The sequence below is a fragment of the Kogia breviceps genome, chromosome 17 (genome assembly GCF_026419965.1).
Source record: "Kogia breviceps isolate mKogBre1 chromosome 17, mKogBre1 haplotype 1, whole genome shotgun sequence".
NCBI classification, from domain to species: domain Eukaryota; kingdom Metazoa; phylum Chordata; class Mammalia; order Artiodactyla; family Physeteridae; genus Kogia; species Kogia breviceps.
In genome coordinates, this window is record NC_081326.1 from 69,535,157 (window position 1) to 69,562,911 (window position 27,755).

Here is a 27,755-nt window from a genome sequence, read left to right on the forward strand (position 1 = left end):
ACAATTTCCAGATATTCAGATTGAAGACATTCATCAGAGGCTCTCGTGAATGGTTGTCAAGTTTTGGCAAACCTCGGTCAGAGAAAGGAGGAAAGAAATGCATAATCCATCCACATACACGAGAAAATGCAGTATCTGCTTGAATTACTGCATGACCACACGTGCGCGTGCACGCGCACACACACACACACACACACACACACACAACTACCTTGAATAATCAAAACTAGGACAGTGGCGCCCCAGCTCTTTTTCCTCCTACTAATTCTCAGTTCTCTCCCTTTCCTGGGACAGGCTACAGAGGTGTCTGTCCCTAATCCCAGCTTGGTACTTAGTTAACTACTATTTTATATTGTCTTCTTTCTCTCCCCAAAAAACAAGTGAGTTTCCCCCATACTTCTACTCCCTAAAGTTGATTCGTTCATTCACCAACTGTATAAACATATATTTCTTCATGGAGAAGTAGAGAAAAGAGATGTTGCCCATTTTGCTACTATGAGGTCACAAATGCAAAATGGACACTTCTGATGCTAACACGTTATTGGCGACATGGGGTACCTCTGACGGCCTTCATTTGAAAGGGACCTTCAAACCAATGGTGAGCAGTATAGACAGTCCCCAAACTTGAAGACTTTATATTTAACCAAGAAGGTGGTTGAGTAAGAATTGCATTATGGTATGAAAAGGGATGTGATTTGAGAATGGTAAAGTGCTAAAGAGCAGGTATCTTATCTAATCTAACTATGTGCAGCGCCGGACCGGTGTGGGAGGGCTGCTCCGTAATGTTTGTTGAACTGAATTCAGTGCTCATCCGCAGTTCCCGTAGTTTCTCCTCCTTGATTATTGGAGGAGACCCTATGAGTCATTCTTGTTAGTAACCATGTCTTTGGCTTATTGGTTTCTGGATATGTTTATAAATGAGGAAGAGGGTTGCAAAATCTTTAATGTACAGGAGCAGAGCTCTTGGCTCTAAAGGAAGTACTTTAAGAAAAGAGACAGCAAATACATTCAATTCAATGAATATTTATGGAGTACCTACTATTTTCAAGGCATTGGATACAGAAATGAAGTCAATAGTCCTTGTTTTCACAGATCCTGAATGCAAGAGTGTGTGTATATGAGGTCGGTGGGCAGGAAACAGGAAAAAATGGAGAGGAAATGAGAGAAAACCAGTTGAAGTATGTATACAAGTAATCAAAGAAGAGATCTTGTTCCATAAATGAGGCTGTAGCTGAGAGTGTTTAAGATGGAAATATCATCCTGGTCTTGATCTAATTTCTTTTAAGAGGAGCACAGAACAGTGGGAGATGCCCTTAAAGCAACAGGTGACGTAACACCTGCAGGCCAGATACTGGCTTATCCAGCCTGCTTTCCCTGCCCACCCTCCTTACCTCTCCTGGTCTAGCCAAACATCATTCCTGGTGATCCCATAGCCTCTGTGCTAACTCTGTACTTGCACTTATCCATTCAAAATGTAACTTCACCTTGCCCTTTACATGTCCCTCTAATTAGACTCTGAAATCTCGAGGCCTTGACATTGTAACCCTGGCACTTAATGACAGTGTCTGACCCTTAGCAGAGACTCCATAAATGTCTGCTGAGCATTACTGGACACCCAGTGCAGCACCAAACACATCATAAACTCTCAATAAAGATTTAGTAGGTTAAGCGATGCCACTTTAGAAATCAAGGGGTAAAGGCTTTACAAACCATCTTTCTAAGACTTTCATAGTTAATGTGCAAAGAATTTCCTGGGGAGGTTATTAATAATAAAGACCTCCTCAGAACTTTGGATTCAGAAGGTCTGGAATCAGGATCCATTCCTCTGCTTTTCAAACAAGCTCCCCAGTTGATTCTAGAGCAAATGTCCCCATGCCCTGCTTTGAGAAACTCCACCCCCATTAAGCTTCCTAAAAAGACGATACTTGCCGTTCTGATTAATTGTACATATTCATCTTAAAACCCAAAGAAAACGGATTTCTACTATTCTCACCACCTGACACTTCTGAAAGTCGGGTTACAAACTGACTCTTTGGATGCAAGTCTTTTGTTCAGACATTATAGGTTAGTCCAGTCCTGACCGGTGCAACATCTCAGCCCAAAAAGCTTAGCACACGTGCAAATCTGTGGTTAACCTCGCGTGAGATACGACTGTGCACAGCCCCGTAGCTAGAGGGAGAGAAGTGGGTATCTAAGAACAAACAATATTTAAATATTTAATTTAAATATTAAATATTTAAAATTTAATATTTAAATATTTAAACAAATATCATTAATTTATAAGAACTAAAGAATAAGGATTTCTAGGCGGACCTCAGGACCCAATTTTCTAACTATCAGGTTAAATAAAACTTAGCTATACCAGATGCTCGCCCCTAGAAACCTGGAAGGCCAGGAAAGGAAGGGAAACATCGCTCAGCGTGACAGTAAATCAATGTTGGCCAGAGTCCAAAACAAAATAAATCTTCACTAAGCCGCACTGTGATTTCAGAATTAACAGAAAAATTTCATAAATAGGGCACCAGAGTGTCAAGAGAGAAGGCCAGTAAACTCATTTGAATCACAGACCTCAGCCTCCAAGCTCTGGGAGTCGAACTCTGGCAGCCATACTAAAGTGAGGCTAATTAACACAATCCATCTTGCAAGGGGATGGCGCTTTGCAGGCTGTTTGAGATTCTGTGAGCACCTCACCCAGACCCCAGTCACCCTTCGAAATATGCTGAACTATGGCAGTCAGCATACAGGAGGATCGTTAAGTGGGTGAGAGATGGGGGAGAGATCACAGTTTGTAACTGAGATCATTTCACGGGCAGTTTGCCAGCTCTTTGGGAAACTCTAAGATAAAAGCCTTTTAATATGAGCTATTTATGAAGTACAGTGCTATGAATCTATAAGAGCCCTTTAAAAGCTATTTCAAACTTGAAAATTCATATTATTTCCTAAGTCTTGCTGCCTTAATAACTAATTCTATCTATTTTGGTGTAGGAATTTAGGAGACAGGTTAATACTACTATAAGATTGTAGCAGTAATAGAAAGTATTCTTCAGGACAAATAATCAGGACCTTTCTTGTACATAGTCACTGCCATGCGTTACGCAGCAGAAAGCATTCTCAGATATCAGATTGTGGTCGTCTTTGTACAAATGATGCAAACAAAGGCGACACTTACCAAGTGCAGGTGGTGGCTTTGAAACAGTTGGCAAGGCTGAGAAGGAATGACTTGACAGCATCTTGGGGGAGAAAGAGAAAGTATTTTTAAATGTCCCAAACTGGAATGAAATACAGGAATCAGAGCAGTAATTTGGGAAGCGGTCACTTACAAGCAATGGTTATCCAAACTGGAATGAAATACAGGAATCAGAGCAGTAATTCGGGAAATGGTCACTTACAAGCAATGGTTATCCCCAAGGAGCACGTGAAGACGCTGGCTATGATTCCTCCCAGAAACCATCTGAGACAGCAGGGTTGCTCGGGCTTAGCCAACTAATTGTATATTTCCAACACATGAGATGTTCTTTTAGATTTACCGTAGATGGATGATTTTAGGATTTACTATAAAACTACAGTAATAGAGATAGTACAGTATTGGCAAAAGGATAGAGATATAGATCAAAGGAAAAGAATAGAAATTCCAGAAATAGACCCATACAGATACAAGTTAAGTGATTCTTTAACAGAGGTGCAAAAGCAATGCAATGGAAAAAGGAGAGTCTTTTCAACAAATGGTGTCAAAATAATTGTCTAGACACATGCAGAAAAACGAACCTATACAAAGACATTATACCTTAACACACAGTTTAACTCAAAATGAGTCATAGACTGAAATGTAAACCACAAAAGTATAAAACTTTTAGAAAAAAAAAAAGGAGAAACTTTGTATGCCTACTGCTTCATAACCTTGACAAAAGAGGGTGTTAAACTTTTGGGGTTTTGTCAATCTGATGGATGATTATATCACACAGTGGATTTTCTTCTTTTTGGAGAATAATATTTTTATAGTTTTTGTGCTCAAAATATGAATATTGAAAGAGATTACAAATAAATACAAAGGCAAAAGGAAAATGTCATCAAAAAAATCCCACCACCCTGAAGCATTCATGATTAAATTCTGACAAATATCTTCTCAGACATCTCTTCATAGGCATTTTTAAAAGTTTTAAAAACTGAGCTTTAGCAAATGTACACTAAAGCATATATAGTGCACATTTTGGGTTTTTTAAAAATATAAACCCTCGTAATCATCCAAAGCAAGAAATAAAATATTTGCAGCACCCCATAAGGTTTCCTTTGTTGATCTTTGCCACTTTATCCCCTCAAATTAACCTAAGAGGAACACTTTGTTAATAGTCCTGTGAAATAAAGAAAAGTTTCCATGATCGGCTAAGTTTGGGAAAAGCTAAGTTAAATAAAGCTAAACGGGTTTCTTCACCACATTCTTTCACTGAGACTTTATTATGCTAAATACACATTGTGATCCCGCAACTTGGGATATGTAATGCAGAATTTTGTAAATGTATTTTTAACTACAGGACTCCCCCCCAACCCCTTTGTGTCCTGGTTCCATTATGATCTAAAAATACTTCTCAAACCTCATAATTATCTGGGAAGCTGTTTTAAAGTATGGATTCTCACTCGATCTAAATTGGTATCTCAAGGGATGGGATCCAGGGCTCTGTATTTAAAAATACAACTCCCCCAAGTGATCCTTGTGATGTGAGATACTTGATCATCCACAGGTGGGACTTGAGAGGAAGCAGCACTTAGTGACTGGAGTTCAAGGGCAACGAAGACCCCAAGCGGTACCATTCCTCTAGCACAATGTATCTGTTCTCAAGGAGCTTACAATCTTGTAGGGAAAGACGGATCATTAGCATTTAAACAAGTGAACACATAATAGGTCATCAGGTGGTGAGAAATGCTCTGAAGAAAAGCCAAGTGAGATGTGTGTGATAGAGAATGGTATTCTATTTATACAGGGTTGCGAGGGAAGGGCTTTCTGACAATGTGACATTTGGACAGGTTCCAGAAAGAATTAAGGGCACAAGTTATTGTTTCTCCAGAAAAAAAAGACTGTAGTAGGCAGAATAAATAGCAAGCGCAAAGGCCCTGAGGCACAAGTGGGTTTAGCACAGATGGGACTTGATCACCGCCCTGGAGACTTGGGCTAGAAAAGAATAGGAAGGACATAATGGACAGAGGGTAGAACAGAAACTTGCCTATAACCAGGCAAGAGTGTTATGTCCTGTGAGATGCTGAGGAGACATTTTATGTGAGGATATAAAAATATAATGGGAAAGATGGAGTCCCAATGGGACTCCATTGTGAGGACTTTACATGCCCTTGAACTCCAAGTAGGGTTACTTAGACTGTATCTGTAACAGGGAGTCACTGAGGATTTAAACAAAGGATAATGCATGGTAAAAATCCACTTTCTAGCAAGATCCACTGCCTTTGGTATGTTTTGTGAGATAATGGGAGGAGGGAGGTGATGGATAAAAAGGCAATGGACAGACAAATGAACAAATCTTAACCACAGAGCTACCTAAAATGGCTTGCGGAACAAGGCAAGGAAATCATCAATCAATTACAGCTTCATTAATTATGAAACACAACCGCATGAACATAAAATCTGAATTACCTTGCACAGGCAGAAGTAATTAAGCATGCAGCAAACAGATTTGCTTGAAAGGAGACCTCTCGTAACAAACTGGTTTCTAATAGGAAAAATAAAAAGAAATGAATTAGAACTCAAAAACATGGTTTTCAAACGTACGTCAGCTCAAGTAATTTGTCATAAGTAATAAGATAAAATTATCAAATGTTGTACAGGGCCATTCATTACACATTTCCTGAAAATGATCAGTTTTGTCCTATCACTAAAAAACTAAATAAATGATTACATTACATAAACAGTTTGGGGCTTGCCTTTTACTTTAATGCTGGGGAAAGGCTTTTTAGAATATATGCTAATGTCAGAAATCGAACTGGGATGATATTGCTAATAATATTAATGCCTCAAATTTGTGGAGTGACTCATGATTCACAAAGAGCTTTCCTACATCAGTTCATTTCATCAACACGACAAAAGCGTGAGGCGGGAACCATTATCACAGTTCTGCAAATGAGAAGACCAAATTTCAAATGATGAAATTCGTCCAAGGTCACACAGCTTTGAGGTGCCAGAGCCAAGACTGAAAAACCACATCTAGCCAGAACACCATGTTTTGCCTAAAATGGGGCAGAGAAAGAGAATGGCAACTTGGCATGCTGGGAGTCTCTAAAGGGCAGAAAAAGAGAATAAATATTCTGAACTATCTGTCCTTACGAAACTCTTTGCTATCGTAAAATATTTCAGTGCTACTAAGCCACAGTGGAAATGACTGCAAACCCTCCAGAAGTTATAAATGGAAGAGTTAAACCAGTTGTGACCCTGAGTATTATTCTAATCACCTAAAAGACATCAGAGCTAGTTTAAGGATTGCCACATAAAGATCTAAAGGAAAATAGAACAAACCTCAGCTTAATCTTTGCCAAATGCTTCAAAAGCTCAATTTTTGTTTAAATAGTTGTTTAAAACTTGGAATGACTTGGAGCTATGAACGCGTTTATTTTTGCCTTTTGTGCTCTGAATGGAGATGGAGTCAACTAACAAAAACCTACTTAGTCCATAATGCGGGCAGAACACCGGAGGCTGTCAAGGTAAGATACAGCAGTTGTGAATGACGTCACTGCAAATGTACAGTATTTCGTGTATACTGTGATTTAAATAAGTTATGGTGGGTTCAGTTGAACACTCAACCATCCTTCTAAAGTGTGTTTCTATTCTTAGCTTCCTCTGATTTCATGTAGAATCTGAAACCCATTTTCTCACAGAAATAAGTCTAGCTTGACTGCAAAGATCACTAGACTTGAATACTGAAGGAAAATTGGGTTTAAATTCAAGTTCTATAAAGATACACATTGTGTGATTGTGGACAAGGTGTTCATTGATTCATGCCATCAGTAGCCGTTCACTTAGCATTGATTTTGGCTTAGTTCAAGTGTAACCTCCTTCAAGAAGCCTTCCTGGATGCCTTCAACTCCCCCTTGGCCCTTAGCTTCTCCCTCTTTATAATCCCATTATACCTTATGCCTGTCTCCATCATCAACCTTTTCACACTGAATTAAAATAGCTGTTTTCTTTCTCTATAATTCCCCACCAGACTCTTGAGAATAGCCAGCATCTATTTGCTGTTCTTTGGCGGCAGTGCCCATATTTTCCTCGGGAAGCCCCCTCTCCCCTTCTCCTAGTACATGGTCCCCACGGACAGACTGATTTCCCTCCCAGTCTTTGAGCCACTCCAAGCCATTTGGAGCTTTACATATTTATTGACAAAGGGATTGGTTTTGTCATATAAATGGGACCCTTCCAGAACCAAGGAAGCCTGCCCTTTTGTCCTAACTTGAGAAGCCAATAATCTCCTTCTGCTGGCACTGAACATGGGAAGTTGTAGGTACAGAGCCAGCAGGAACTACCATGGAGTAGTAGTAAGTAGCATTTTAAAGAGTGAAGCTGACACAGAAGAAAAGAGACTTGTAGAGACTGACCGAAACCTGAAATGTTGGCCTGGAATTTTTAATAATATGAAGCAATACATTCAATGATTGATTAATCCATTTTGAGGTGGATTGCCATCCGCTGGAACTCAAAAAGCCCTGAGTGATAAAGATGATGCCATGCACGCCTATGTCCCTAGCATATGAACCATCACCTGAAACAGCCTGCACACTCAAAACCTACATGCGAAGGAGATAAAATAGTATCAAATGGAGACCTTGTCCGCTCAGGGCTTCATAGCCAGGTGAGGCAAAGGAAGATGGTGTCAACAGAGAGATAGATACATGGTGCTGTGTGCATCTTAGGGAAGCCAAGTGTTACCTCAACCCCACAGCAGGGGGCAGAGAAGGCCCCACAGAAGCGGTCTCCTCTGAACTGTACCTTGAAGAAAGAGTAGGGGTCTTCCAGGTATAGCTCATGGGAGACATTCTAGATACAACAAGGAACATGTACAGAGGCTTACTTGACCTGTCACAACTTGAGTATTCTTATCTGTAAAATGCAGCTAGCACACTTAACTGGTCCACCACAGTCATGGAGCCCCTGCTCTGTGCCAAGCACTACCTGGGTAAGTTTAGAATCTACAGATGCCTAAGACATGGTGCCCATCCTGCAGGAGCTCACAGCGTGATGGGTGAGATACAAAAGTAAACATGCAAGAGCAGTGCAGGAAATGGGCATGGAGGAACACAAAAAGGGGTCGCTTAACACCTCTTCCTCAGAAAACAGGGTGGACTCCCTGGAGGAGGTGGCTGTGAAGCCTTAGTAGGTGTTGATCACCGGGAAACTGTCTAAAAAATAAACACTGCTTTCTCTGTCATCCCAACACCTTGAAAAGGAACTAAAAAACCCTCAACGCTTATCTAATAGCTGCACTGGGAACAAAATAAAGCAGAGCATATTGGTCTCTGGGAGTAGAAGTGGTCAGTGAAATAAATATTCATGATTTGGGGAAGGCAAACAAAGAGAAGATATTATTTTTCCATTTAACCTCAATCTTATGTAACCGTAACGTCACATTTTTGGAGTGCTTAGTATACACGATGCTAAGTGCTTGGTACGGATCATTTTAGTCATTTACAAGGGAAGCACTATGGTTATCTCCATTTACAGGTGAACACGTGAAATTTTGGAGGGTTGGGTAAACGGCTTCTGAGTGCCAGCCAACAAATGGGCACTGGGCTTTGAACCTTGGCAAGCTGAAGATAGAGCCTTGAGGCGACACTGTGTGCAAACATGATTAATCTGATATTAGCAAGCTAGAGATTAAGGGAGATGCTTGCTGAATTTATTTCAGATTTACTACTGACAGGAGATACCAATGCCTTGATATCTTTTGACTTTCCTTGCTGGGGGCATAGCATGAAAGGACGTTCTTCTCTTTCTTCCCTTCATTTTCTTCTTATAGAGTATGTCAAGTGCACAGCTAAGGATAAAGATGATAATAATGTACACCTGTGTACGCACGACTCCACTTTAGCCAAGCTTAACATTTTGCCAAATGTCTTCAGGGTTTTTAAAAAATAAATAACACTGCAAATCCAGTCCTCTGGTGCCTCAAAGATGACACCTCCAAATCAATCACCTTCTCTGGGAATGCATCACCTGGGCACAGGCTGATACCAGCACCTAAGGGGACATTAGTCATCTCTGGACGCCCTGAAAGGAAGAATTATTTGGGTGTGGCAAAGATTAAAAAAGAAAAAAAACAACTCACTTGGATGATACAAAACGTATTCCTGGAGATGTTCAGAAGCTGTGAACTGGGACTGAGGAGGCAGGTTGTGGGAGTTTTCTCCGGGACTCCTAGAGGTGACATGGCTGGAAAACGAGGTTTTCACAGACGCTGCATTTAGCTTCTCCAACTCCCAGTTGTCCGTCAGCGAACAGCCCAAACCACCTCCTGGAAAAGCAGAAGAAGGGATCCGTGCTCGCGTGTGTTTGTGTGTTTTCGGTGACTAATGATCATAACAATAGTCTCAGGAAGGACAGAGAATTGGAACTGAACCAGCAGAGATATTTTTTTCCTAACCTCTATTTTCATGGCATGTCTGGATCATAAAGTGACTAAGGCAGCCCACAGGTGACAGCCCCAGAGAAGATGCCAAGCCAGAGTTCAGGAAGGGGAGCCAGGGTAGAGGGGAAGGAAAAAGCTTCATGAGCCCCGGGGCGGGCGGATCCGTTGATTCATTCAATGCAGGATTATTGTATAACTGCACACAGGACACAGTTCAAGAGGCTGGGAGTCGGAAGTCAGAATAGATACTGCTGTGCCCCACTCACAGTTAGAGAGGGAGAGGCACACAAGCCCACAGCTAAGAGGCAACGAGGTCATTGCTATGTGGAAGCCTGGCAGAAGGTGTCCAGATGGAGCCTAGGAGGGAGTGTGTGAGTGCTGAAGTGGAAACTTGAAGGATGAGTAGGAGTGCTTCCAGAGAGACAGCAGGAAGAGGGCAGGCCAGGCAGAGAGGAGAAGGAGGGAGAGGGGGAGGAGGAGGGGAAGGAGGGAGGGGGGAGGGGAGAGGGGGAGAAGGAAAGACATCAGCCTGGGAGAGAACGTGGCGGGTTCCCAGAAGAGGGAGGCCTCCTATGTGGTCAGACAGGAAGTCCTGGAAGATGATTCTGGCTGCACTGCTAAGAGGGGGTCAAACCACGAAGGGCCTCGTGGGTCACGCTCACTCAGGAGCTAAGATTTATCCTGAGGGCAACTTGGAGCATGAGTGTAACAGGAGGTACCTGGTGTGTTCAAGTGCTCACTCAGCAGTGAGAGGTGGGAGAGAGGCCCCTCCCCATTTGGGAAGCTGGGAATGACTGTGGAACTCCGAGAGACACTTGGGGTCCTCATATAAGAGTGCTTCTTAACCAGAAGTAACTTCTCTCCCCAGGGGAAAATTGGACAGTGTCTGGAGTCATTTTAGGTTGTCACAACTTGAGCAGGGGAGAAGGGATGGGGTGTCACTGGTATCTAAGGAAATAAAACCCAGGGACATTGTGAAACATCCTATAATGAACAGGACAGGCCTGGATACTGAGCTAATGAACTGATGCTTCTGGACACGGGAATTCCTGCCAACCCTGCAGGTTGCCTCCCACCCTCCCACCCACAACTTGCTGCCTCTTGACAAAGCAATCTGCAGAAGCATCCCAGCTGGTTGCCATACAAAAAGGAAACAGTAGAAAGGAAACGTGCAGGGCGTCCAGTAATGATCAAGTTGCAGAGGAGGTCCTGGACCTTGTTCATTGCAGCACTATTCACAGCAGCCAAGTTATGGAAACAACCCGAGTATTCACCAACAGGCAAATGAGTAAAGAAAATCCTGCCATTTGTAACATCGTGGGTGAACCAGGAGGACATTATTTTAAGTGAAATAAGCCAGTCATAGAGAGACAAATACCGCATGATTCCACTTACACACATGGTATCTAAAATAGTCAAAATCAGAGAAGCAGAGAATAAAATGGTGGTTGCCAGGAGCTGGGGGGAGGGGGCTATGGGGAGTTGTTCAACAGGTATAAGGTTTCAGGGATGCTAAATGAATAAGTTCTAGAGGTCTGCTGAACATACTGGCTATGGGTGTCAATGAGGTATTTTATGCACTTCAAAATGTGTTGAGAAGGGAGATCTCATTTTTCGTTCTTAGTACAAAAAACAGACTCCCCCCCCCCCAAACCCCCACAGAAACAAAAAACTCCACAAAGGGACACAAGGAAACTCTGGGAGGTGTTGGATGTCTGTTGCCTTGACTCTGGTGATGGTATCAGGGGGGGTTGCAAATGTCCAAACTCATCAAAGTGTACACATTAAATAAGTACATCTGCATATATCAATTAAACCTCAATAAAGCTGTTTTTAATAAAGAGAGGAAGCTACGTGGTCAAATTAACATGGAAGTGAGAAGGAACTGGTAACTTTCATGGCTGATTATATATTCATGAACGGCACTGAACTAAGATCTGGGGAGATGTGGTTGAGGATGTGAGAACAGTAAAAATATTCCTGTGCTGTCATCCAAGGCTGCTCTGTTGAACTCATGCTTTGCTACTGAGAGTGAGATGAAAGAAAGATGTATCTCGTGTAGAATACTGGAAATATTACACAGAATTTTCTACAAGAAGAGGTGACATTAAAAAGAGAAACCACAGGGCTTCCCTGGTGGCGCAGTGGTTGAGAATCCACCTGCCGATGCAGGGGACACGGGTTCGTGCCCCGGTCCGGGAGGATCCCACATGCCGCAGAGCGGCTGGGCCCGTGAGCCATGGCCGCTGAGCCTGTGCGTCCGGAGCCTGTGCTCCGCAATGGGAGAGGCCACAACAGTGAGAGGCCCGCGTACCACAAAAAAAAAAAAAAAAGAGAAACCACAAAAGAATCTTAACAAAAAAATGATCAAGGAATTTTCATCTCTGAAAAGACACGGTTTGCCCCCAATTCACGCTTCCCCTCACTGACATTTTTTTCCCTCTAACCTTAATAATCAATGAAAGAATCATAATGCAGGAAACATTTCAGTAAATAGTTCTTTGGTATTATATTTGAAGATATTAACTTCATGCTGTTCCTCCTGATTTATTTAAAGGCAGGGTAGTTGACTCCTGTTTTCAAAGGATGAATCCATTTCTCCCGAGCACATTCCCTAGCCTTGCAATGTAGAATGGGCATTTTTGTTTGCTATAGAGGGAGACACAAAGTGACCTACAGATGTTGCCATTAAAGATATTTACGGAAGAGGCACTAGATCAAGAGGGAATCGCAGACCTCAGGCAAGGGTGCCTTGTCTGAGGTCATCTTGTCTTTCTTTCTCGGGGCTGTGGCAGAAATAGAGCGGAAAGTTCTGATTTGTCCTCCCTGCACGAATCCTCGATCCTCTATCAGTATGACTCACGGGCTCTGGGGATGCATCCCAAATTGCAGTATTGGGTCTGGGGAGCCACAGAACGCCCGGCTAAAGAGTGAATTGCAGCTAATGAGGAAAGGTAGCTCGGCGCAGCTGCGGAAGGGGTGAGCTAAGGATAAACAAAATAGGCAACAACAACAACAAAACATTTTTAGCCTGAAAAATGAAGCAAAAGGAAATCGGAGGAAGTAAGTTTTGATTGCATCCATGGCCCAGAAAGAAAACAGCAAAACAATTTAATTTTGCATTCTTCTCTAGTCTTCTAACTCGGCGACGTTTCCAGAGAAAAATAAATTGCTGATAAAAGTCACGGGGCTTTGGGTAAATCCGGAAAATAAGAAGTCTGGGGAAGATTTGATTACAGTTGACAGCAGAAATGAGAGCTTTCAAAATCCTGTGTGTGCGCACCCGGGTTGACTAATTACTGATGTGGAGGGGGGTGGTTTGATTTGTTATATTTAGAAGATATTTGGAAAAACCATGAGAATTTTAACAAGATACCTCATGCACATGCGGTGCTGCTGTGGTCCAATTGCTTTAAGGTTGTTTGGACATGTTTTGAAGAGGCAACTATGGGAAAACAAGATGTTAATTTACAAACATGTGAAAGTCTGCCTTTAGAAGAGTGATTCCCAAACTTTAGGCATCCGAGATCATTTTCCTGATTTTTGCCACATCGCGGAGCCTTCTTAACTCCTAGCCATTTCATACTTTCTTAAATTGTTTCACTTCAGTCTTTTCCTTTAAAGGAAACTTTATATCAATCATTTAAAGGCCCTCAAGAAAAAGTACATATAAAAACAAATACAGTGAAAATGAGACCTTATTTAATTTGCACTAAGTACTTTTGTAGGGGAAAGCTCTGAGCCTGTTCTCTGTTAAAAGAGAGAGTAGTGAGTGTTCAGGAGTCTTAAAGCAACTGAGGCTCTACTCTGAGCCCTTCCCCTTGGTTTTATCAGAAAGACGGTGAGATCTGGAAGAGGAATCAGAGCTTCTGTCTCACTGAGAGAGTCGACATTCACTACTGTTGTGCCCTAGAGGCATCTGCCGCCTCACCCACACTTTGGGAAAACGTTGCTTTAGAACCAAGAAGAGACTTGCCCCATGTGTTCCAGAAAGTCAGCCTAGGACCAAGAGATGGGTGTTCCAAGTGCGTAAGACAATGAGAGGAAGACGCAGCCCACCCATAAAAGGCAAGGGGGTTTTGATGGTGTTGTATACTAGTATCCAGGAAAGAACAGTGAAATTCAGAGAGTTGCAAAGTACTGGATTTGGAAAAACCCGTTTTTTATAAAACAGAATGGAATGAAAGCCTAAGCCCAATATTGCTGACTTTGCCCCCTGAAATAACAGAACTCTATTGAGACAATCCCTTGGCAACACGAAGGTCACGGGAGAAAAAGTAAGCAACTCAGGGCTGAGCCGTGATTCCTTTAGGGCAAAAGAAGGGCAGGCCCCCCAGCCACTAACAAACACCGCTGTTGTCAGGACCGTTGCAATGTGCAGTGTTCTTGGCCCTGCTCTGGCACCTTATCGTTTTGATTAGGACCTTGTTGTCTTTTTACCAACTGAATTACTTGAAATGCTAATATAGCCTGTCTCTTTGCTGTTTCAAGGCTGTGATATATTTCCCTGGTGTTTTTGGTTTTTAAAAGTAAATAAGGTTTAATTTTTCCTCCAGAAAAAGAAAAAGTCATGAGTCCAAAATAGGCAAATCCATGCAGACAGGAAGTAGGCTAATGGTCTGTCTACTAATGGGTAGGGGGACAGGAAATGGGGCATGACTGATAATGAGTATGGTGTTTCTCTCTGGTGTGATGCAAATGTTCTGGAATTAGAAAGTGGTCATGGTTTCATAACCTACTTTGTGAATATACTGAAACAATCACTGAATTGTACATGTTAATATGGTAAACATTATGATATGAATTATATGTCAATGAAAAAGTAAAGAGGGCTCCTTCTCACTGTAGGTATCTGTGCCAATCTGTCGTGGATGCCAAGAGATGGCAAGATCACCTCTAATTGCCGCCTTTTTTTTTTTTTAAACATCTTTATTGGAATATAATTTCTTTACATTGTTGTGTTATTTTCTGCTGTATTCCAGTTGCCTTCTGGTTGAAGAAGCCGTGCATAACTTTTTTACCAGAGACTTCTTTAAGGCTCCAGGACACTTGACCTCTTTGCCAGGCGGCACACCCTTAGTCATTTCTTTAGATGCCCTTCTTTCATGGCATCATGCTGTCCTGGTCCTCTGCCTGAGAACCTTTCCCTACAGTGCCTGTCCTGGGTGTAGCACAGTGAGCACATACTCAAGATTCCTCGGTTTGAGGCCAGCCCATGCTACTTACATGGCCCCGTGAAAAGTATCTAATCTGCCTTAGTTTTTCCCTCGGTAAAACGGGGATAATCATAATACTCTCTCCATGTTGTTGCAAATGGCAGGATTTCCTTCTTTCATAAGGCTGAATAACATTCCACTGTATGTATATGCCACATTTTCTTTGCCCGTTTATCTGCTGATGGACATTTAGATTGTTTCCATATCTTTGCTATTGTGAGTAATGCTGCTGTGGATATGGAATGCTGATAACTCTTGGAGATCCTGATTTCAATTCCTTTGAATATATATCCAGAAGTGGGATTGCTGGATCACATGGTAGTTCTATTTTAAATTTTTTTAGGAGCCTCCCTACTGTTTTCCATAGCGACTGTACTAATTTACATTCCCTCCAGCAGTGCACAAGGGCTCCCTTTTTTCCACATCCTCACCAACATGGATGAACCCGAAGCACATTGTGCTACGTGAAATAAGCCAGACACAGCAGGAGAAATGCTGCGTGGTTTCAGTAGTCCAAATTTCAGTTCCACAAGATGGATGAATCCTAGAGGTCTGTACAGCACAGTGGCTATAGGTAACAATTTTGTGTTGTGTACTTAGAACTTTGCTCAGAGGGTAAATCTTACATTGTGTTCCTAACACACACGCACACGCACACACACGCAACTAATACTCCCTCATAGACTTTGGAGAGAAGTGATGACATAACATAATGGATTTGTTGCAATGGTGCTGGTCCGTAGCACTCATTACTATTAGGGATAATTATTACTAGAGCTTCTGTTTAACCTCCTAAATCCCTTTCTTTTCTTTTCCTTTTTTTTTTTTTTTGCGGTACGCGGGCCTCTCACCGTCGTGGCCTCTCCCGTTGCGGAGCACAGGCTCCGGACGCGCAGGCGCAGCGGCCATGGCTCACGGGCCCAGCCGCTCCGTGGCATGTGGGATCCTCCCGGACCGGGGCACGAACCCGTGTCCCCTGCATCGGCAGGCGGACTCTCAACCACTGCGCCACAAGGGAAGCCCCTAAATCCCTTTCTTAACTTTCCTTTCTGCTCATCCACTTGTTTTCCTCCTTTATTCCAAAGACCTCTACTACTTCTCATACTGGCTTCCAAATCAATATCCAGATCGTTCCTTACTCCTGACCTCTTTTCTTACACTTCCAAACCCCTACTGGCTATCTGTCCACTTCCCATAAGTACTACTTATGGGAATTTAACTCATAAGAAACAGAAGGCTTCCCTTCCCTGGTTGCGCAGTGGTTGAGAATCCGCCTGCCGATGCAGGGGACGCGGGTTCGTGCCCCGGTCCGGGAGGATCCCACGTGCCGCGGAGCGGCTGGGCCCGCGAGCCATGGCCGCTGAGCCTGCGCGTCCGGAGCCTGTGCTCCGCAGCGGGAGAGGCCACAGCAGTCAGAGACCCGCATATCACAAAAAAAAAAAAAAAAAAAGAAACAGAATTCAGGGTCTCTTTTCCTGACCCCAATCTGTTCCTTTTTGCCTTTTTACAGCTAATTCACATTGAGCAGGACACCAGACCCTGTGCTAATATGTCCTTTCCATGAATTATTGCATTTCATCCTCACAACAATTCCACATTACTATTTTTCTTATTTTATATACGTAGAAATAGAAGACCAGAATTGTTAACTAACTTCCCCCAAGAACACTCAGGTTGGAGAAGGTGATTCAAGGACTTGAATTTAGGTCCGTTCAGCTCAAAAGCTCATCCTCCTCATCACTCGGCCAGACTGTCTCCCAGGTCCTGGTGACAGGCCGGACTTTTCATGCAGTTACCCGAATTAAACACATCCGTTTTCTTTGATTCCTCGCGCTTTCTCATCACTACATTCGATCTGTCACCAGCGTGTCAATTCTGCCTTGTAAAAGACTCCTTCAGTCTCTTCCCTCTATTTCCAGAGCTACTGTCCCTGCTGTGCTAGTTGGTTTTAATTGCCTCTGAGTTCCCACTAGGAACCTCCATCCAATCTTCACTTCATGGTGCTGTAAAGGCAATCTTTAAACATCTAAATCTGATTGTGTCATTGCCCTGCTTAAGAGCCTGATGTAAGCTCTTAGATCTGGGATGGAAACAGCAAGGTCCTACCGTGTAGCACAGAGAATTATATTCAGTTTCCAATGATAAACCACGATGGAAAAGAATATCAGAAAGAGTGTATGTGCAAAGCAGAAATAGAGACACAGGTGTAGAGAACAAACTTATAGACATCAAGGGGGGAGGGGGGGAGATGAACTGGGAGATTGGGATTGACATATATACACTACTATGTATAAAATAGATAACTAAGGAGAACCTACAGTGAACTCTACTCAATGAGTCGTGGTGACCTAAATGGGAAGGAAATCTAAAAAAGAGGGGATATATGTATACGTATAAATGATTCACTTTGCTGGACAGCAGAAACTAACACTACATTGTAAAGCAACTGTACGTCAATAAAAAGTAATAAAATAAAATAGGCTTCTAAAATATCCTTGATTGATTAGATAAAATCCAAAGTTCTCAACATGGCGCAGAAGTTTCTTCAGATATCTTCAGTGTATCATTCCAGGCTCACCCACCACATCCCTGTCTCTTTCTCTTATCTTTGTCCTGTTTATACATCCTTGTTATTGTGGGGAACTAGAATACACTCAGTTTAATTACTAGTTTGTTAACGTAAGGAATTGTTTCTTCATTTAACAAGTACTCTATTTTTTTTAATGTATCTAGTGTAACACACACACACATTCACACACAAAAACTGGTGAAATCTTAATGGTCTGGCATCAATGTCAATTTCCTGGTTTTGATAATGTACTACTGAATAAGTTTTACCAGCAGGGGAAGTTGGGTGAGGGGTACACAGGTGCTTTCTGTATTATTTATTTTTCAACTTCTTATGAATCTATAATTACTACAAATCAAAAAGCTTTCACAAAAATAATATAGTGTTTGAGCTGTCTGCCCAGGAAGCAGGTTGAGAAAAATAGTGGACATGTAAGGACCATATCTTTAAATTATTATATGGTTGTGTTATGTGATTCCTCTAGCTTGCTCTTTGGGCCCGGGGTTTGAGGTATATGCTGGAAAGGAGAAGAAAACCCTTTACTGGCAATAGAGCAAAGGCTGGGCTTTCAAACTTGACAGACCTAGGTTGAATTCCAACTCTGCTGCGTATAAACTAAATGAACATGGGCAAGTTACTTAACCCTGAACTTCAATTTTATCATAATGATAATAAATATGATAATATGACCTAATGCCTAGGGGACTTTGAGGTGTTTAAACATGATAATATATATATAAACAAGGTAATATATAAATAATAATATAATACATAAATAACATAAACAAGACAGGCTGTAAAGTGCTTAGCATATAATAAGCACCCTTGAGGGCCCTCTTTCTTTCTCTCAGCCCACATCAGCAAAACCCTGTTGGCTCTACCGTCAAAGTGAATCCAGAATCCTTCCATCCTTACTGCCACCCTGCTGTCATCTTAGTTCAAGCTGCCATTCTCTCCCACCTGAGTCACTCTAGCACCTCTTCTTCACTGGTCTCCTGGCTTTTGCCCTCCATACCTACCTCACGTCTAACCTGAGCGTAGCAGCCAGAGCTATGTTGACAAAATGTAAGCTGAGTCACGTTATTCTTCTACTCAAAAGCCTCCAGCGGTTTCTCCTCTCACTCGCAGCAGCGGAGAGCAAAGCCTTCGAAATGGTCTCACACACCCAGACACCTCTGAGCTCCTGACCTCTCTTCTCTGCTCACTCACTCAGCCTCTCCCTCACAGGCTCCTAGGCCAGAGCCTTTGCACTTGCATTTCCTTTGCCCGGATTGTTTCTCCCCAGATGCTTCACTGCCACGTTCAAGTCAGTGCTCAAAAGTCCCTTTCAGGAAGGCCATGCCAGTCACCCCGCCTAACCTTGAAATGCCCACCACTTCCTCCTTTGCTGTACCACACTGCTTACCACTCTCCAGCGTGCTTCGTAATTCACGTCATTGCGTTCCTTGTCCGGGATGCAAGTGGCGTGCGAACAAAGAGTTTTGTCTGTTTTGTTCACTGACACGTCCCAGTGTGTAGAACGATGCCTGGTACCTAGCTGGCCCTCAATAAAATCTTCCAAGTGAACAAATGAATGAATGAATGAATGCAACACGAGCGAAGTGGCAGAACTGAGGAAGAGCGTGGCGTTCAGGAAACAGCGCAGGTCAGTGTGATGAGACTGCAGTGCGTGTAGGTAAGGGACCTGGTCCCCCTCCTTCCCTTCCCAGAAGACATCCTGAAGAGCCCTCAATACCCCAGGCCTCCACTGCGTTGCCCCCATCCTCTCCTCACCCTGTTTCCGCTTCTCTTCTGCCTCTTCCAGTCGGCCACCAACAACCTCCAGGTCGGTGATAGCAGTCGCATCCTATTTAACTTTGGGGCATATGACTTGCCACGGTTGACAGCTCCCTCCCTCCCGTATCAGTTTCCCCTTGCTTTTCATCACCCGCCACTCTCCTGGTTTTCTTCTCGCCTCTCTGGATGCCTCTTCTCTATCTCTCTGGCAGGCTAATCCTGTCCTATTCACCCATTCAACGTTTGGATTTGTCAAATTCCGTTCTAGGCTCTCTGTTAGCCAACTCTTCTCTCTCCTGAACTATCTCATTCCCTCCACGGCTTCAGTGACCACCTAGACTGAGATGGCTCACAGACGTATAGCTCGAACCCAGACCACCCCTCCGACTCGCCCCTGGGATGTCCTCAAGGAACTTGAACGGACTATCTTCCTAAACCATGCGTGTGGTCTTTCCTCACCCAGCAAACCTATTCAGTAGACTCCCCAGACCCTAGCCTTTTCTGTCTCTTGAGCCCAGAAGGCTCCTATTTTCCCCCTTTGCCCCAAACTCCCCTCTCGTTTTCCAGAACTCAGTCAGCTCAAATGCTACTTCCACAGAGATGCCTTCCCTGAGTTTCTGGGTGGGTCAAATCTCCCAGGACATCATATACCTTTTCTTCATGGCACTTGCCATAATTATTATTTTGTATTTGTGCAGTTATTTAACAAAGGTCTGGGCCTCACCACACCCCTGCCCTCGTAAACTAGAGACAGAGCTTATATCTGTATTCACCCTTTTATTCTCAGTGTTAGCACAGTGCCTAGCAGATGGTAGGTGCCCCATCAATACCCTTGGTTTCCATTCTAGTAATAAAAATAATTATAACTGCAAATTATTGAGTACCAGGCATCGAACTATGCCTGACATTCACGGCTCCACTTAATCTTCAAGATAGGCTTTGAATTCCCATCACTGTTTACATACATATGTGTATATATGTATCTCTACATACATATTTAGATATATTAATATTACGTAATGTGTATTACATAATATATATAATGATATATCGAATTATACATAAAACATCTATTTCAACAGGAATATATTATATATATATGTATTACATTATTATAACTATGTGTACATATCTTGTTTTAAAAATGAGGAAATTGAGACTTAGCAAAGTTAAGTAACTATCGCAATGTACCCAAACTAGGACATGAACCTTGATTCCAGTATTCTTTCTCCACCCAAATCCTGTACGGAAAAGATCCATTGGAGATGTGCAAATATGTTCCAGGTATTATCAACGTAATAATTTACACATTGAAATTAGGCTATTTTGCATGACATGGAGACAAATGCATTTGGATTATATAAGTAGTGTGGAGAGGACTTTAGGTGAATATTTAAAACATGGTTCATCCTCTATATCAAAACGACTGTTGTCTCTGGATTTTACATTGGTCCAGGACCACACGGTCGCTACTGCCCATTTGGAAATTTCACCATGGAAAAAGAGGTTCACACTCACCATTTTCATTGCAATGGTTTGTTTCCAGCCTCCTGACCCCCTCCAACCAGCCGTCCTCATTGGGGGAAGAGTCAGCATTACCAAAGATGCTTCCATGCAGCCAAGATTCAGAGGCACTGAGGTTGAAGAGAGAAGAAAAAGAACAGCGGATTCTCTTTTTCTTTCTAAATATTCTGGAGGGAAATGAAAGTAGCAAGTGAATAATGAGTAGGAGTCAACTCAGGGTCAAAGCAGAGAATTTAGTGAAAATGGATGCACAGGGCACATCTCTACCACCCAGGTCCGTGAAGCTCATTTCATTTGTTTCCTCCATTAATTCCAGAGAAGTTTCTTAAATTTCTGTGTGTGCCAGGTGCTTGGATCAATGTCAAGTATATTGAGATGAAAGACAAAACCTTGGGTCAAAAAAGTTCATAATCTAAAATGGGAGAAAGGCAAAAATGATGCAGATATGGCTAATGCTTTCACTGACCTCATCGTGTGTCTGGTGTCTTTCTTAGTGATTTACATATAGTAACTCACATTATCCTCAGAACAGCCCTGTGAGGTAGGTACTACTGTTACCTCATTTCTCAGATCAGGAAACTGAGGCACAAAGCGTTAAAGAACTTGTCTGAGGTCATACAGCTAGTAAGTGCCATAACAGGGGTGCCAACCCAGGCAGCCTGGCTCCATCCTCTCTGCCCTTGATTACTGTGCTCTGTGGATGTGTGTTCTGACCGCATTAACCGAGGGCTGCTTTGAGAGCACCAGGAGGGGTATTGCTAATCTGGAGTCAAGGGAGCCTTTCTGGGATATATGAACAAGAAGTCTCATATTGAGTCATGCTAGGAAATGAGTCAGGAAAGGTAAAAAGAAGGCGGATAATGAATAACCTTGACTGTTATGTGAAGGAGTTGGAATTTAACACAAGAGCACAGGGAGATCACTGAAGTACGTCAAGGGGAAGGGGGGGGGGTGGTGATGTGATTTGGTAATTGCGTTTCCAAAAGATTTTGATTCCCCACACATCCACACTCCCAACAATCCATCTTCTACCTTGTAATCAGTGTTATCTTGCTAAGGATGAATCTGATAGTTTGTCAATAGCTCCTCTTTTATCTACAGAATAAAGCCCAACCTTCTTAGGCTGGAAGGTAACCTCCTCAATCCAGCCCTGCTTCTGGGTTTAGTCTCCTCTCTTGGGAGAGCAGCCCTTTCCACCCTAAGTGGTAGCCCTCCCAAACTCTGTGCCATTCCTCTCACTTTGTATCAGGGTATCTTAGAACTCCATGCCTGTTCCCTCTTTCTGGAAGTCCTCTCTCCTACATCTATCTTAACTAACAAGCCTGTGCCTCTCAAGACTCAAGTCAATCATCCTCATCTCTAGAAAGCTTGTATTAACCTGTTGCTCCAAATAAAATGGGCCTACTTTCCTTCTCCCCTCTGCTAACCTCTATCAGGCTTCTCTCCCAGCACCTTCCTTACTTTCTTTTGTTTTCACGTCGGCCACCCCTACCCCCTTATGGGCCTGTGTGTTTCCACTATCTGGAGCAGTAATGGGCTCCTTATAAACGATGTTGAATGAACAAATGAATGAATGAATAATTAACGTTTGGGTTGGACTTCAGATCTTTTTACCTAACCTCCTCTACTTACTTGACTAAGTTCTCCTTGTACAGGACACTGGTCTGGGAGGGGCTCAGAGTTATGTTGCCGTCTTTGTCGCAGAGAAAACAGTCTTCGGTCCAGATGTAGTAGCCATTGGTGAGGAGTCTGGGACTTCCGCGACACGTAAAGTGGGAGCCTGTCAGGGGACCTATGGAGCAGCATTCAAAGGAACTGTCACCATCCAGGCGATCACAGACGAAACTAAAGAGGGAATGAGAGAAGACCTTTCGATCTCTGTCTGGTTCATCCAGTCACACAAAAACCACATTTCTAGTCACTGTGAAGGAAAACCACCTCTTTGCATTCCTGGTTACCAATTACTTCTGCACCTCTGAGTCTGTCTCTCTTAAACTTCTGACTTTCATCTCTTTACCTGCAAGACAATTGAGCTACAGCACATTTAGTGTTTCTTTCTGTGTTAAACACTTTGATGAAAACTTAGGGCTAATCAGTTTCTTCACCCTATGATACCCCTCACCCTTGGATGGCAAAAAATTGCAAAACAGCCTACCTGGGATGTTGGAAGCTCAGAGGCTGCTCCAGCCCACCCTTACTTCGAATAACCCTCTGAATGCTATATCCTTACTCTTGTCACTCTAATAGATAAATCATAACTACACAGCCACCAGACATATATGAATTAGAGGAGAACATGCAGTCAAAGAGGTCTTTTTGGCTTTTGCCAATCTCCCTCAGGTCAACCACGCAAATGATTGCATAGCTACCCTCCCTGGTTTGCTATCCAGGGAAGCCTTCTACTTAGTTGGGTGAATCTGTATATGTCTTAGGTTTGAAAAACAATCACATGTCTGTATGGTTGAAGGGCAACCTTGAGCCTCATGCTTTACTGAAATTCTGAAAAATTTTTTAAGTTTAAAGCTTATTCATGCTGTTTATAAAATAGATAACCAACAAGGACCTACTCTATAACACAGGGAGCAATACCAATATTTTGTAATAATCTATAAGGGAAAAGAATCTGCAAACGAATATATATATTCTGAATATATCTAACGGAATCACTTTGCTATACACCTGAAACTAACACAACATTGTAAATCAACTACACTTCAATAAAATATTTAAAAAATTAAAAAAAAACTGGTACCATCAAAGAAAAAAGCCTATTCACAATTATTACATGCACTAAAGTTAGCAAAATACTATTTTAAATGGATATTATTTACGGAAAACTTACTACGAGCCTGGCCCATACTTCACACTTTATCTGCTTTTCACAAACCTCCCTAAAAGCTAAGTATTATTATCTTTATTGTACAGCAGGAAAAAAAAAAAAAAGAGATGCAGAAGGGCAAATAAATTGGGTATTTTATACAGCTAGTAAGTGGCAGAGTTAAGATTTGAACCCTGGTCTTTCTGACTCTAAAACATGTGCTCTTTCCACGTGACCTGCTTGTTCATCTTTGGCTGATGCATTTGATAGTAGTAGGAGGCCTAGAATTTACAAAAAGGGACAGGTTCTAATATCAAAGCATGATCCCTTTATACCACTGGCACATTTCATAAAATGCTAGAGGAAACATTGGCTGATGCCTGTGTGAGGAATAAAAGACAGACAGAGAAACAGAAAAAAAGAAAAGAAAAGAAAAAGTAAGGAATGAAAAGAAAAGAGACTTCACTGCAGAACTTGAACAAAATGGTAGATCCTACAAGTTTTAGTGGAGCATGACATTTGGCTGGCTTGTGCGCTGGCATAGACCCTTGTGGCTCTTGTAAAGTGGGACAGTAAAAGCATATTTAAGAGAACATCAATTTGAGAAAAAGTAACCATGCATCGGTATTCGGTAGTTTCTCCACTCACCAAACAAACAAATCATTCACGTTTGCCCACACACTCACCTCCCTCCCTCCCAAACTCCATTATTAGGTTAGGCAAGTTTGCAATTTGTATGTGCATGGGACGGGAAATATATCTCCATACCAAAGCTGGATGAAACCTAAAACTAATATAATATCCTGCTCTATGTGGCTTGCGGGATCTTAGTTCCCTGACCAGGGATTGAATCCCAGGCCACAGCAGTGAAAGAGATGCGTACTAACCATTGGACTGCCAGGGATTTTCCAATATTTTTAAGCCAAGAATACAACAAAATAATGCATACAGAAAGAATTTGATTGATTTTTCTTGCGAAAAGCGCCATGGAATACCTTGGGAAAATGCATGGTGGAGGCAGCTCTACAGCGTATTCTTTCTCAGACCGGGAAGAATCTGCATAAGTAAATGAGAGAGAAGTACAAGTGTATCACACTGCATCAACATGCATGACTGCAAACAGTGGAGGGTGTGAATAGCTGACGTTCCAGCCTCAGCAGAGATTCCAAATGGTGCAGCCATCCAATGAATCAGGACGAGCGCAACTTGTCACCTGGTCTCTAGAGGCAGCAAGACAATCTAGAGGCTTCTATCTTCTGTCTCTTCTCTCACTCAACACTCCTTGAGAGGCTCCTTAGTTCGGATGAGCCAATAATATGCCATTAGCATCAAACGGACTAATGAAAAGGAGGAAGAAAACATCTTACGTGAAGCTGTCCCAAACCCGAATCAATTACCCAATGTTCTGGTTATTTTATCTTACTCAGTCATTTGAGGAATTCAATCATCTGCCTAGATTCTCTCTCATTAGTGCATTTGAAGGCGCTTCTGTTACAAAATAATGAGCAGAAGACGAGTGGTGGAAAAAAATAAAGTTTTGTTTTATATCAATGATTTTCCAATGTATGACGCCTGTGAGTATTCTTTTTTTTTTGCGGTACGCGGGCCTCTCACTGTTGTGGCCTTTCCTATTGCGGAGCACAAGATCCGGATGCGCAGGCTCAGCAGCCATGGCTCACGGGCCCAGACGCTCCGCGGCACGCGGTATCCTCCCGGACCGGGGCACGAACCCGTGTCCCCTGCATCGGCAGGCAGACTCTCAACCACTGCGCCACCAGGGAAGCCCTGTAAGTATTCTTGATTAAAAAATAGATCATGCATTCATTCCTGTTCCAATTTAACCAAAGGCATGGCAACAGATTTCAACTGGGGAGAGTCGTAGCTGATTAATATTCTAAACTCTAAAGCAGCATTTTATATTGCCTAGTAATGGTGTGAATACTTCTAACAGACAGGTTCAGTGAAACTTGGTTCCATTACTGACAATAAATATCTAAGACAAAGAAAGGAGTTTAGACTTTCAGATTGGGGTGGTGGATTTGAAGGAGAAAATTGTAGGAGTGTGAGGGAGGGTAGAAGCAGGGTTTGGGGAGAAAATAACAAGAGGAAGGAAGAAATTTGAAACCACTACCGTTTGAACAACGCCCACATTTTCTGCAAGTAGCTATCAAAATCATTCGGTATTTTTTTACAGACCAACCGTTTTGCATCTTAATAGTAACTGATAAACAATCCCCTTTCACATTTATGCACAGGCATCAAAAAATGGTGATTTTTTTTTTTTCCTACTAAAAGGAAAAATACCACATTTCTCTCAAGGAAAGAAATGAAGTCAAAATCATTGCCAAAGTGAACACTGGCATTTAAGAAGCACAAGCTACTGACAGATGGTTAATGGTATGAGTATCAGCAAAATCAAAGCAAGGAAATTGCTAAAAGAAGTCTAATCGTTCAAAAGATAATTGCGTAGAGCAGTTCTCCTACATTTACTTGCTACTGGTGTTGACATCAGTTGAGATATTCGGTTCATCTTGGGAAGGCTGCTTGTTCAAACTTCACAGATTTTCTGCAGAAAACATTAAAAAAAGGTGGATTACGTATTAAAAATAGAAAGATGATGCCAAAACAGATGGCATCTACTAATTGCACTAGTCAGATCTGTTTACTGAAAGAGTACAGAGATAAATGGGATTGAAGGCAGGGTTGAAGGACCACTGAGGTTGTGTCTACCTCTACGATTTTAGATTACATTTTCCATTGTCTTGCTCAGTGCATCTAAATAATCTTTTTCTCTAAGTATTCACGACATTTTATTCAGGAAAGCTAGATTTACAAAGGTTGACTTGTAATCAAAATAAAATAATAAAAATTAATTATTTGATTAAGAAATTAGAAAAAAAGATTGGTTCTAGAATCCTCTAAATAGATGTATTTGTATTTTCATCATCCAACACACATCAACTTCATTATCAAGTTCAAACAATGCTAGGGGATTGGTGTCCAACACTCAACACTTCAAACCATTGACAGGTAGTTACAGAGAGGGCTGGTGGTCTTTTCCAGTTGCTACCACCCTGGACATTTCTAAGTAGCATAAGTAGCATTGCACTAAAAATAGTATGTCACTGGGCAGATTTCAAAACTCAGTGCTCCTGAACATACAATTTACTTTCTCAGTTACAAATTAAACACATATCCAAGTGTGTAGATTAGATAAACTTTGATCACTTACCACTCATGACATAGATCTACTTTCCAATGATTATTAAACTTTGTGTATATCACTATCCTAGTAGCATAGTAAGGTAAGACTAAATTCTTTTCTGATTCATCACCTCTATCCACATTTTTCAAATGTGATAACTAGTAATGGATTGTTTTTGTAGCTGTCACACATTAAAACAAACCCAAGTAATTCTATAGCTTCAAACTGATTCTTTCAATAGACTATACACAAAACCTGTTAGACAATATAGATCCTACCTTACAGAGACCTTAAGAGAAATCAGGAGAACTTTCTGGCATTCCTTGGAAGATGTCTAAGTCAAAGCAGACATTCATAGATTTTAATGGCTTGGAATATAAAATAATATTGTTTGCTCTATAACATAATAGTATGTCACTTGTCCTTTCGCTTTTTGTCCAGCCCAAATTACCCTATGTTAGTTACTCCCAATCATCAAGTTTAATTTTAAGCCAACAAGTTGCATAGCAGAAAGCAAGGTCTTACTGCTACATCTTTCAAATAGTTTTAACAGGCTACAGTTAACTAATAGTTAATCAAGTATTAGTAACACTGAAAAAGACTTCAGTTGCAGCTCTAAGACTTTTCAAGAAACAGATCGCATCTACCAGTTCCATCAAAGCAGCTCATCTGTGCTGAAAAATAAACTGCCCATACACATTCCTTCCAAAGAAAGTTCCCAGTCCCTTCTTCCGATTGATAAATAACCAAAAGAAATTACTGAAATATGAAGTTTCCTGGTTGAGAGCAGAGAAATCCAGGACGTAGCAGTTCTTCAGCTGAAAATAGCATCAGCATATCAACAGGTGCAGAAGTCTGTTAAGAAAGGAAAATCCCATCTTGTCCTCCTCCTAAAAGATGGCTGCACACATTGCCCTGTGCCGGCCGTTGCAGAGAAATTTTGTCTTCAGCAGCCTCTTGTTCTTTTGGCTGTTTCCTAGAATAGAAGAGCTTGTAGTTCTTGGGGAAGGCAGCCTGCAACTGCTCTTGTTTT

General features: G+C 42.0%; 1 protein-coding gene across 1 annotated transcript; it reads right to left on the reverse strand.

Moving 5' to 3' along the window:
• Positions 1-27,716, reverse strand: TMEM71 (transmembrane protein 71). Its single transcript, XM_067017224.1, has 10 exons — positions 27,483-27,716; positions 26,008-26,083; positions 24,513-24,573; positions 22,332-22,544; positions 20,694-20,809; positions 9,315-9,500; positions 5,639-5,714; positions 3,390-3,451; positions 3,170-3,230; positions 1-72 (listed from the first exon to the last, which is right to left on the reverse strand). The coding sequence occupies exons 2-10, from the start codon at positions 26,045-26,047 to the stop codon at positions 57-59; spliced, it is 831 nt and encodes a 276-aa protein (XP_066873325.1). The 5' UTR covers positions 26,048-26,083; positions 27,483-27,716; the 3' UTR covers positions 1-56.
• Between the last annotated feature and the right edge of the window lie 39 nt (positions 27,717-27,755).

Bases quoted from the DNA above. Each gene is read 5' to 3' on its own strand.
- TMEM71 (XM_067017224.1), bottom strand. From the start codon at position 26,047: ATGAACCGAATATCTCAACTGATGTCAACACCAGTAGCAA. The intron at 20,810-22,331 runs GTAAGTAGAGGA...CTTCAACCTCAG, and splicing joins TACAAGGAGAACTTAGTCAA to TGCCTCTGAATCTTGGCTGC. The intron at 9,501-20,693 runs GTGAGTGTGAAC...CTGCTTTTCCAG, and splicing joins AAACCATTGCAATGAAAATG to GAGGTGGTTTGGGCTGTTCG.